Below are 12,860 nucleotides of genomic sequence, written 5' to 3' on the forward strand. Positions count from 1 at the left end.
TCATACTATACTATGTGGTAGACCTCAATGTCATACTACACTATTTCGTCCAAAATCTGACCATTTTTATGAATAAATAATGTTGGTCCAAAATTTGACAAAAACGTCATTCTATACTATGTCGTCCAAAATCTGATAATTTTTTCAGAATTTCTTTTTAGCCCAAAATGCCACCAAAACGTCATACTATACTATGTCGTCGACCTCAATGTCATACTACACTATTTCGTCCAAAATCTGACCATCTTTTTGGAAAATAATTTTTGGTACAAAATTTGACAAAAACGTCATACTATACTATGTCGTCCAAAATCTGATAATTTTTTAGAATTTTTTTTTAGCCCAAAATTCCACCAAAACGTCATACTATACCTATGTCATCAACCTCAATGTCATACTACACTATTTAGTCCAAATTCTGACCATCTTTTTGGAAAATAATTTTTGGTCCAAAATTTGACAAAAACGTCATACTATACTATGTCGTCCAAAATCTGAAAATTTTTTAGAATTTTTTTTTAGCCCAAAAATTCCACCAAAACGTCATACTATACCTATGTTATCGACCTCAATGTCATACTACACTATTTCGTCCAAAATCTGACCATCTTTTTGGAAAATAATTTTTGGTTCAAAATTTGACGAAAACGTCATACTATACTATGTCGTCCAAAATCGTAATATTTTTTTTTTAGCCCAAAATGTGACCAAAACGTCATACTATACTATGTCGTCGACCTCAATGTCATACTACACTATTTCGTCCAAAATCTGACCATTTTTTTGAAAAAAAAAAGTTTTGGTCCAAAATTTGACAAAAAGGACATACTATACTGTGTCGTCCAAATTCAGAATTTTTTTTGAATTTTCTTTTTTTGCCCAAAATGTGACCAAAACGTCATACTATACTATGTCGTTGACCTCAATGTCATACTACACTATTTCGTCCAAAATCTGACCATTTTTATGAATAAATAATGTTGGTCCAAAATTTGACAAAAACGTCATACTATACTATGTCGTCCAAAATCTGATAATTTTTTAGAATTTTTTTTTTGCCCAAAATGCCACCAAAACGTCATACTATACTATGTCGTCGACCTCAATGTCATACTACACTATTTCGTCCAAAATCTGACCATCTTTTTGGAAAATAATTTTTGGTCCAAAATTTGACAAAAACGTCATACTATACTATGTCGTCCAAAATCGGAATATTTTTTTTTTTAGCCCAAAATGTGACCAAAACGTCATACTATACTATGTAGTCGACCTCAATGTCATACTACACTATTTCGTCCAAAATCTGACCATCTTTTTGGAAAATAATTTTTGGTCCAAAATTTGACAAAAAACGTCATACTATACTATGTCGTCCAAAATCGGAATGTTTTTTTTTTTAGCCCAAAATGTGACCAAAACGTCATACTATACTATGTGGTAGACCTCAATGTCATACTACACTATTTCGTCCAAAATCTGACCATTTTTATGAATAAATAATGTTGGTCCAAAATTTGACAAAAACGTCATTCTATACTATGTCGTCCAAAATCTGATAATTTTTTCAGAATTTCTTTTTAGCCCAAAATGCCACCAAAACGTCATACTATACTATGTCGTCGACCTCAATGTCATACTACACTATTTCGTCCAAAATCTGACCATCTTTTTGGAAAATAATTTTTGGTCCAAAATTTGACAAAAACGTCATACTATACTATGTCGTCCAAAATCTGATAATTTTTTAGAATTTTTTTTTAGCCCAAAATTCCACCAAAACGTCATACTATACCTATGTCATCAACCTCAATGTCATACTACACTATTTAGTCCAAATTCTGACCATCTTTTTGGAAAATAATTTTTGGTCCAAAATTTGACAAAAACGTCATACTATACTATGTCGTCCAAAATCTGAAAATTTTTTAGAATTTTTTTTTAGCCCAAAAATTCCACCAAAACGTCATACTATACCTATGTCATCGACCTCAATGTCATACTACACTATTTCGTCCAAAATCTGACCATCTTTTTGGAAAATAATTTTTGGTTCAAAATTTGACGAAAACGTCATACTATACTATGTCGTCCAAAATCGTAATATTTTTTTTTTAGCCCAAAATGTGACCAAAACGTCATACTATACTATGTCGTCGACCTCAATGTCATACTACACTATTTCGTCCAAAATCTGACCATTTTTATGAATAAATAATGTTGGTCCAAAATTTGCCAAAAACGTCATACTATACTATGTCGTCCAAAATCTGATAATTTTTTAGAATTTTTTTTTAGCCCAAAATGCCACCAAAACGTCATACTATACTATGTCGTCGACCTCAATGTCATACTACACTATTTCGTCCAAAATCTGACCATCTTTTTGGAAAATAATTTTTGGTCCAAAATTTGACAAAAACGTCATACTATACTATGTCGTCCAAAATCGGAATATTTTTTTTTTTAGCCCAAAATGTGACCAAAACGTCATACTATACCATTTCGTCCAAAATCTGACCATTTTATGAATAAAAAATGTTGGTTCAAAATTTGACAAAAACGTCATACTATACTATGTCGTCCAAAATCTGAAAATTTTTTAGAATTTTTTTTTAGCCCAAAATGCCACCAAAACGTCATACTATACATGTTGTCGACCTCAATGTCATACTACACTATTTCGTCCAAAATCTGACCATTTTTTTGAAAAAAAAAGTTTTGGTCCAAAATTTGACAAAAAAGACATACTATACTGTGTCGTCCAAATTCAGAATTTTTTTTTAATTTTCTTTTTTTGCCCAAAATGTGACCAAAACGTCATACTATACTATGTGGTAGACCTCAATGTCATACTACACTATTTCGTCCAAAATCTGACAATTTTTATGAATAAATAATGTTGGTCCAAAATTTGACAAAAACGTCATACTACACTATGTCGTCCAAAATCTGATAATTTTTTTGAATTTTTTTTTAGCCCAAAATGCCACCAAAACGTCATACTATACTATGTCGTCGACCTCAATGTCATACTACACTATTTCGTCCAAAATCTGACCATCTTTTTGGAAAATAATTTTTGGTCCAAAATTTGACAAAAACGTCATACTATACTATGTTGTCCAAAATCTGATAATTTTTTAGAATTTTTTTTTAGCCCAAAATGCCACCAAAACGTCATACTATACCTATGTCATCGACCTCAATGTCATACTACACTATTTCGTCCAAAATCTGACCATTTTTTTGAAAAAAAAAGTTTTGGTCCAAAATTTGACAAAAAAGACATACTATACTATGTCGTCCAAAATCTGAAAATTTTTTAGAATTTTTTTTTAGCCCAAAAATTCCACCAAAACGTCATACTATACCTATGTCATCGACCTCAATGTCATACTACACTATTTCGTCCAAAATCTGACCATCTTTTTGGAAAATAATTTTTGGTTCAAAATTTGACGAAAAACGTCATACTATACTATGTCGTCCAAAATCGTAATATTTTTTTTTTAGCCCAAAATGTGACCAAAACGTCATACTATACTATGTCGTCGACCTCAATGTCATACTACACTATTTCGTCCAAAATCTGACCATTTTTATGAATAAATAATGTTGGTCCAAAATTTGCCAAAAACGTCATACTATACTATGTCGTCCAAAATCTGATAATTTTTTAGAATTTTTTTTTAGCCCAAAATGCCACCAAAACGTCATACTATACTATGTCGTCGACCTCAATGTCATACTACACTATTTCGTCCAAAATCTGACCATCTTTTTGGAAAATAATTTTTGGTCCAAAATTTGACAAAAACGTCATACTATACTATGTCGTCCAAAATCGGAATATTTTTTTTTTTAGCCCAAAATGTGACCAAAACGTCATACTATACTATGTAGTCGACCTCAATGTCATACTACACTATTTAATCACAAAATCTGACCATTTTTATGAATAAATAATGTTGGTCCAAAATTTGACAAAACGTCATACTATACTATGTCGTCCAAAATCTGATAATTTTTTAGAATTTTTTTTAGCCCAAAATGCCACCAAAACGTCATACTATACTATGTCGTCGACCTCAATGTCATACTACACTATTTCGTCCAAAATCTGACCATTTTATGAATAAAAAATGTTGGTTCAAAATTTGACAAAAATGACATACTATACTGTGTCGTCCAAATTCAGAATTTTTTATGAATTTTCTTTTTTTGCCCAAAATGTGACCAAAACGTCATACTATACTATGTCGTCGACCTCAATGTCATACTACACTATTTCGTCCAAAATCTGACCATTTTTATGAAAAAAAAAGTTTTGGTCCAAAATTTGACAAAAAGGACATACTATACTGTGTCGTCCAAATTCAGAATTTTTTTTGAATTTTCTTTTTTTGCCCAAAATGTGACCAAAACGTCATACTATACTATGTGGTAGACCTCAATGTCATACTACACTATTTCGTCCAAAATCTGACCATCTTTTTGGAAAATAATTTTTGGTCCAAAATTTGACAAAAACGTCATACTATACTATGTCGTCCAAAATCGGAATATTTTTTTGAATAAATAATGTTGGTCCAAAATTTGACAAAAACGTCATACTATACTATGTCGTCCAAAATCTGATAATTTTTTAGAATTTCTTTTTAGCCCAAAATGCCACCAAAACGTCATACTATACTATGTCGTCGACCTCAATGTCATACTACACTATTTCGTCCAAAATCTGACCATCTTTTTGGAAAATATTTTTTGGTCCAAAATTTGACAAAAAACGTCATACTATACTATGTCGTCCAAAATCGGTATATTTTTTTTTTTAGCCCAAAATGTGACCAAAACGTCATACTATACTATGTGGTCGACCTCAATGCCATACTACACTATTTTGTCCAAAATCTGACCATTTTTATGAATGAATGATGTTGGTCCAAAATTTGACAAAAAGGACATACTATACTGTGTCGTCCAAATTCAGAATTTTTTTTGAATTTTCTTTTTTTGCCCAAAATGTGACCAAAACGTCATACTATACTATGTCGTCGACCTCAATGTCATACTACACTATTTCGTCCAAAATCTGACCATTTTTATGAATAAATAATGTTGGTCCAAAATTTGACAGAAACGTCATACTATACTATGTCGTCCAAAATCTGATAATTTTTTAGAATTTTTTTTTTGCCCAAAATGCCACCAAAACGTCATACTATACTATGTCGTCGACCTCAATGTCATACTACACTATTTCGTCCAAAATCTGAACATCTTTTTGGAAAATAATTTTTGGTCCAAAATTTGACAAAAACGTCATACTATATACTATGTCGTCCAAAATCGGAATATATATTTTTTTAGCCCAAAATGTGACCAAAACGTTATACTATACTATGTGGTCGACCTCAATGTCATACTACACTATTTTGTCCAAAATCTGACCATTTTTATGAATAAATAATGTTGGTCCAAAATTTGACAAAAACGTCATACTATACTATGTCGTCCAAAATCTGATAATTTTTTAGAATTTTTTTTTTGCCCAAAATGCCACCAAAACGTCATACTATACTATGTCGTCGACCTCAATGTCATACTACACTATTTCGTCCAAAATCTGACCATCTTTTTGGAAAATAATTTTTGGTCCAAAATTTGACAAAAAACGTCATACTATACTATGTCGTCCAAAATCGGAATCTTTTTTTTTTTAGCCCAAAATGTGACCAAAACGTCATACTATACTATGTCGTCGACCTCAATGTCATACTACACTATTTCGTCCAAAATCTGACCATTTTTTTGAAAAAAAAAGTTTTGGTCCAAAATTTGACAAAAAGGACATACTATACTGTGTCGTCCAAATTCAGAATTTTTTTTGAATTTTCTTTTTCTGCCCAAAATGTGACCAAAACGTCATACTATACTATGTCGTCGACCTCAATGTCATACTACACTATTTCGTCCAAAATCTGACCATTTTTATGAATAAATAATGTTGGTCCAAAATTTGACAAAAACGTCATACTATACTATGTCGTCCAAAATCTGATAATTTTTTTAGAATTTTTTTTTTGCCCAAAATGCCACCAAAACGTCATACTATACTATGTCGTCGACCTCAATGTCATACTACACTATTTCGTCCAAAATCTGACCATCTTTTTGGAAAATAATTTTTGGTCCAAAATTTGACAAAAACGTCATACTATACTATACTATACTATGTCGTCCAAAATTGGAATATTTTTTTTTTTAGCCCAAAATGTGACCAAAACGTCATACTATACTATGTAGTCGACCTCAATGTCATACTACACTATTTTGTCCAAAATCTGACCATTTTTATGAATAAATAATGTTGGTCCAAAATTTGACAAAAACGTCATACTATACTATGTCGTCCAAAATCGGAATATTTTTTAGAATTTTTTTTTTGCCCAAAATGCCACCAAAACGTCATACTATACTATGTCGTCGACCTCAATGTCATACTACACTATTTCGTCCAAAATCTGACCATCTTTTTGGAAAATAATTTTTGGTCCAAAATTTGACAAAAAACGTCATACTATACTATGTCGTCCAAAATCGGAATGTTTTTTTTTTAGCCCAAAATGTGACCAAAACGTCATACTATACTATGTCGTCGACCTCAATGTCATACTACACTATTTCGTCCAAAATCTGATCTTTTTTTTGAAAAAAAAGGTTGTGGTCCAAAATTTGACAAAAAGGACATACTATACTGTGTCGTCCAAATTCAGAATTTTTTTTGAATTTTCTTTTTTTGCCCAAAATGTGACCAAAACGTCATACTATACTATGTGGTAGACCTCAATGTCATACTACACTATTTCGTCCAAAATCTGACCATTTTTATGAATAAATAATGTTGGTCCAAAATTTGACAAAAACGTCATACAATACTATGTCGTCCAAAATCTGATAATTTTTTAGAATTTTTTTTTAGCCCAAAATGTGACCAAAACGTCATACTATACTATGTCGTCGACCTCAATGTCATACTACACCATTTCGTCCAAAATCTGACCATTTTATGAATAAAAAATGTTGGTTCAAAATTTGACAAAAAGGACACACTATACTGTGTCGTCCAAATTCAGAATTTTTTTTGAATTTTCTTTTTTTGCCCAAAATGTGACCAAAACGTCATACTATACTATGTCGTCGACCTCAATGTCATACTACACTATTTCGTCCAAAATCTGACCATTTTTATGAAAAAAAAAGTTTTGGTCCAAAATTTGACAAAAAGGACATACTATACTGTGTCGTCAAAATTCAGAATTTTTTTTGAATTTTCTTTTTTTGCCCAAAATGTGACCAAAACGTCATACTATACTATGTGGTAGACCTCAATGTCATACTACACTATTTTGTCCAAAATCTGACCATTTTTATGAATAAATAATGTTGGTCCAAAATTTGACAAAAACGTCATTCTATACTATGTCGTCCAAAATCTGATAATTTTTTCAGAATTTCTTTTTAGCCCAAAATGCCACCAAAACGTCATACTATACTATGTCGTCGACCTCAATGTCATACTACACTATTTCGTCCAAAATCTGACCATCTTTTTGGAAAATAATTTTTGGTCCAAAATTTGACAAAAACGTCATACTATACTATGTCGTCCAAAATCTGATAATTTTTTAGAATTTTTTTTTAGCCCAAAATTCCACCAAAACGTCATACTATACCTATGTCATCAACCTCAATGTCATACTACACTATTTAGTCCAAATTCTGACCATCTTTTTGGAAAATAATTTTTGGTCCAAAATTTGACAAAAACGTCATACTATACTATGTCGTCCAAAATCTGAAATTTTTTTAGAATTTTTCTTTAGCCCAAAAATTCCACCAAAACGTCATACTATACCTATGTCATCGACCTCAATGTCATACTACACTATTTCGTCCAAAATCTGACCATCTTTTTGGAAAATAATTTTTGGTTCAAAATTTGACGAAAACGTCATACTATACAATGTCGTCCAAAATCGTAATATTTTTTTTTTAGCCCAAAATGTGACCAAAACGTCATACTATACTATGTCGTCGACCTCAATGTCATACTACACTATTTCGTCCAAAATCTGACCATTTTTTTGAAAAAAAAGAGTTTTGGTCCAAAATTTGACAAAAAGGACATACTGTACTGTGTCGTCCAAATTCAGAATTTTTTTTGAAATTTCTTTTTTTGCCCAAAATGTGACCAAAACGTCATACTATACTATGTGGTAGACCTCAATGTCATACTACACTATTTCGTCCAAAATCTGACTATCTTTTTGGAAAATAATTTTTGGTTCAAAATTTGACAAAAACGTCATACTATACTATGTCGTCCAAAATCTGATAATTTTTTAGAATTTTTTTTTAGCCCAAAATGCCACCAAAACATCATACTATACTATGTCATCGACCTCAATGTCATACTACACTATTTCGTCCAAAATCTGACCATCTTTTTGGAAAATAATTTTTGGTCCAAAATTTGACAAAAACGTCATACTATACTATGTCGTCCAAAATCAGAATATTTTTTTTTTTAGCCCAAAATGTGACCAAGACGTCATACTATACCATGTCTTCGACCTTAATGTCATACCACACTATTTCGTCCAAAATTGGACCATTTTTTGGGGAAAAAAATTTGGTCCAAAATTTGACAAAAAGGTCATACTATATACTATGTCGTCCAAAATTTGACAAAAAAGTAATACTCTAAACATTACCAAATCGATATTTTGTTATATGGAAAAAAATTATGAGGAAAAAATTGACGATACAGTAAAAAGCTATTGTGGTCTGCAGTCCTTCAGATGAAAACAGGTGGAAACGTTAAGCCTGGTTCTGTCTGAAGGACTCAACAACAAACACCTCTTGAACTCATTTACATATCATACATCTCATCCGTTTACCTCTGCAGTGTAAAATTCTCCAGCTCTCTGTACGAGAGTAAACAATCCTCCTGAGAATGTTGTGTTCTGTTGGAACTAAAGTGTCTCTGTGGGTTAATGATGTTGACATAAGTGCGCAAGGAGCAGCTACAGTGTTGCTGCGTTTACACCGGAGACACTTCAGTGAGTTTCTGGTGTCAGTTTGTACAGTGACGTCCCACAGCGAGACCTCGGACGACCCAGTACGGCCTCATGTTATTTTGAGAGGGATTATCAGAGCTTCAAATAAATATATTTTTATATCATGTTATTGAATTTGGGCTCGTCATGTTTTAGAATCAAAACCCAGAATCCCAATGTGCAAAGGGTGTGTGTGTGTTCATTGTGCACTAATGTACGTGACTGTGCTTCACATCCTCACTCACCAATTCCCAGCTCTGCGACAGTTTCCCTGCTCAGATGGCCGAGCTCTGGTCCGTCGATGTTGTTGGCTTTGAAGACGCCGACGAGCTCCTCGAGTCCTTCCTCGCGCAGCCATGTCTGCACATCCTCCTCCGACCAATCGGCAACCAGCAACCTGAAGTGACCCGGCAACTTCCTTCCTGTGGAACACACAACAGAAAGGGAGGAAGTGCTCTGCTTTTAAAGGCCACATTTCCACCTCACTCTACAGAGAAAGGAGACACACTCCCCTCTGTGCCAGTGGTGGTGTGATAATTAACCTTCCCTCACACACGAGCATGTGACTGGAGAAAAAAAAAAGAAGCAAATTAAACCCATGGTTGTGTTATTTCAGACTGTGCCAGTGTGCGGCTCATCAACCTTCACATGACTCCATGTGATTGAAATGAGCAGCCGTCATTTATCACACGAGCCGGAGATAAACGGGGCCCGTTGTGTGTGTCGGCCTCGCTGATGACACCTCACAGCAGTTCCATGGTTACCATTGTCAGCCGCATGAAGAATAACCCCGAGGACTGGGAGACGCGGCTCATTACCAAGCTAACCACATGGAGGGTTCACCCTTAACCTCTTCTACCTCGGATGATTCAAAACATGCATATTTGGTTCCGCAAAAGCATCTGCTTGGAATGACAAAAGACAGTTTGATAAGAAAAAAAACCCCTCAAATTACAACCTGTTCTGTGTAGTACGGTGGCCTGGAAGTGCAAACCAGATCCCAAAACAAATGAACAAAGCTTGAGACAAATTTGCCCTGAAGTGATAAAGTCAGCAGTCAATTCTTTTTTTCTTTTTCAAAGACATTTCAATATTTAACATCCTATTTAACAAAGACAGTGCCAAGACAAGGCTTGTGAAATTACATTAAAATTTTTATTATATTCAATTATACAGAACTAACTAATACAGAGAAAGTTATGGCAAAAGTTTTGATATAACAAGCCAAAGTTAGTGGCTCTTATTTTGAAAGCCAGGTTGAAAGGAAGTAGTGCTAGCAAAACAATGTAAGTAAACGCTATCATTCAAATTAGTTTTCCAAAATGAACTAGTTTGTTGAAGTTTCAGCAGTAGAACAAACAGCAATGACCAACTGTGATCAAATTTGTAAAAAATAAACACAACAAGGCAATCAGAGACGGCACACTTGACCCCATTCACGGAACAAGCCCCTGGTGCCCTCTGTTGGTCATATTGGCAAGTGCAAGTATGGAAGCACAAACATGCAAGCAGATAGACAGACACAGCACCACTAAAAACTGGATATTGTTGTTTGAATGCAGTTTGAATGCAGAGCGGTGTTACATATTGTATCTTTAAAGGTGCCATATGTAAGAATGTGGCCAAAAACGGTTACTACATTCAAATTCAAAATACCGAGGTCTTTTAGGTTTTCGTTTTCTGACGTAATTGGCAACTTGTGGTTGCTCGGCAGCGACTGCAATGATTGGTAGACGACGGTAGGTGGCGCCACACGCCAAAACATGATTTCAAAACATAAACATGATTTGCAGTCTGCAAAAGATTATTTTTAATTAAAATATTTTGTCTGTACTGTTGTTGTTGGTGAGTTCAGTTTGTTATATGAACATTATTCCTGAGTCTCTGTGACATATTAGGAGGATTTTACGGCCAGTTGCTTTAGATTTATTATATAATGTACCTTTACATACTCCGACTTGCCTGCTGTTGGATACCGACTGCTTGACCTGGCTGAGATCGGTCATCATGACCTGAGTCACTGACAGACTGGATAGTAACACCCGCTCCTCTCCACAGCTCTGTGTAAGAGAGAGTGTGGAGTCTCCCAGTCTACGAGGCTAAGTCATGGAAACACGGAGCCAAAAGCATGAAAACCTCAGGGCTTCACTGCAGACTCAGCTCGGGCTGCAGTGTTTCATCACTGACAGCAGCAGCAGCACAAGCAACGCTTTCTCCATAATCTCCGTTCTTCAAAGCTTCCGGATAAGGCTATTTCTCTAACTGTCAACAAATCCCATGAAAAGACCTGAGAGCCAACAATGAATTTATTCTATTAATAATAAGTGCTGGCTGCACAGGCAGAGCCCAGTGTAGCTCATTGCTGTGTGCTCTTCTGTCCTCACAGTCCAAACTAAACAGACAGAACATAACAGCAGGTCTACTCTGGCTCTCGGTTCATATATAAAAAAAAAAAAAAAAAAAAAAAAAAAGGCTTAGAGATGTACAGTATGTGTTTTCTGCTGCTTCCGAAGACCTCGTCTACAGACAGATGTTCTCAATCACTCTGCTCTGGCTGATTAGATCTTCGGTCAGACTGAAGATTAGTGGAGCTGAAAGTCATGTGCAGTCACCAAAGTCTGCGCTGAGGGCTATCGTCAAATAATAGATGGGACAATATTCTGCTCTCATGCTCAAGGAGAAACGCCGTTCATCAAAATTTTCCATTATTTTCATCATCTTTATAGAGGCACACCTAAAAAAAATGTAGTGCATAACTTGACAGAGCCTGTTTTCAGAGGAAGGACACAGAATAATAAGAGTCACAACAAAGCTTACACACAGCAGCTCTAACACTATACCCTTTTTTTTTTAAAGAAATCCTGAAAGCCATCAATTTTTCTTTACATTCTCTTGGGAACAAAAAGAGAAAAATGGTGAGGCGTGTGTAGGCTCTTCCAATACTGTAATAAAATCATGTTTTCTTCTAAAACACACTAAACTTGTGTCTGCAGACAGGAGGGGAGGCACGTACTGTATATGGACTGCATCCGCTGCAGTGTAACCTGCTATTGCAACCTTTAGTAAACAGTAGGACTGAAACAATTACTTGATTATTAATCAATTACTATATCAACTATTCTATTTTGATAATTGGTGTGAGTGTTTTCTGGTTTTTCAGCTTCTTAAATGTGAATATTTTCTGGTTTCTTTGCTTCATGAGACAAAGAAAACATTCAAACTGAATCGTTTTGGTTTGTGGACAAAAGACATTCAAAAACGTCATCAGGTTATTCTGACATTTTAAGAAACCATTACTCGCATAACCAAGACAATAATTGACAGATGGTTAAAATAACCGTTAGATGCAGCTCTAGTAAACGACACAAAAAAAGTGTTCTAGAAATAAATGTTCCCCTCCAGCTTTACCGTTCAATAAAAGTTCACTCTGTGTCTGGTCCAAACTCAAGGACGCCCCGTCGCGTCAAATCAAACCATCATGGTGGATTGAGTGATCGACACAGCGTCAGCGTGGCTAAAAATAAAACCCTGCTTTGTGAACTTTCAATCCCTCTCTTTGAAAAGTGAAATTGTGCTGCGTGATTTGACCCATTATTAAGCACAATAGGAACAAATGGACTTGGTGCAGCAGTGAGAGGCAGACGAATACGAAGCAAGCAATGTCACTCTTATACTGTTATTGCACACTGTATACTACATTATTATTCACGACAGTATACATACTATACAGTGTAT

The 12,860-nt window shown here is 34.4% G+C and overlaps 1 protein-coding gene across 1 annotated transcript in view; it reads right to left on the minus strand.

Annotated features, from left to right (window-relative positions):
* LOC310942978 (WD repeat, SAM and U-box domain-containing protein 1) overlaps positions 1-12,860 on the minus strand; it is a gene marked incomplete at both ends in the record, with an annotated part of 49,918 nt that overhangs the window by 25,686 nt on the left and 11,372 nt on the right. The window contains one exon of the mRNA XM_083908452.1: positions 9,371-9,547. Within this exon, the coding sequence (XP_083764578.1) occupies positions 9,371-9,547 (177 nt within the window). The remainder of the gene's footprint in view (positions 1-9,370; positions 9,548-12,860) is intronic.

This window comes from Microchirus variegatus, assembly GCF_963457635.1.
Source record: "Microchirus variegatus genome assembly, chromosome: 22".
Lineage (NCBI taxonomy): Eukaryota > Metazoa > Chordata > Actinopteri > Pleuronectiformes > Soleidae > Microchirus > Microchirus variegatus.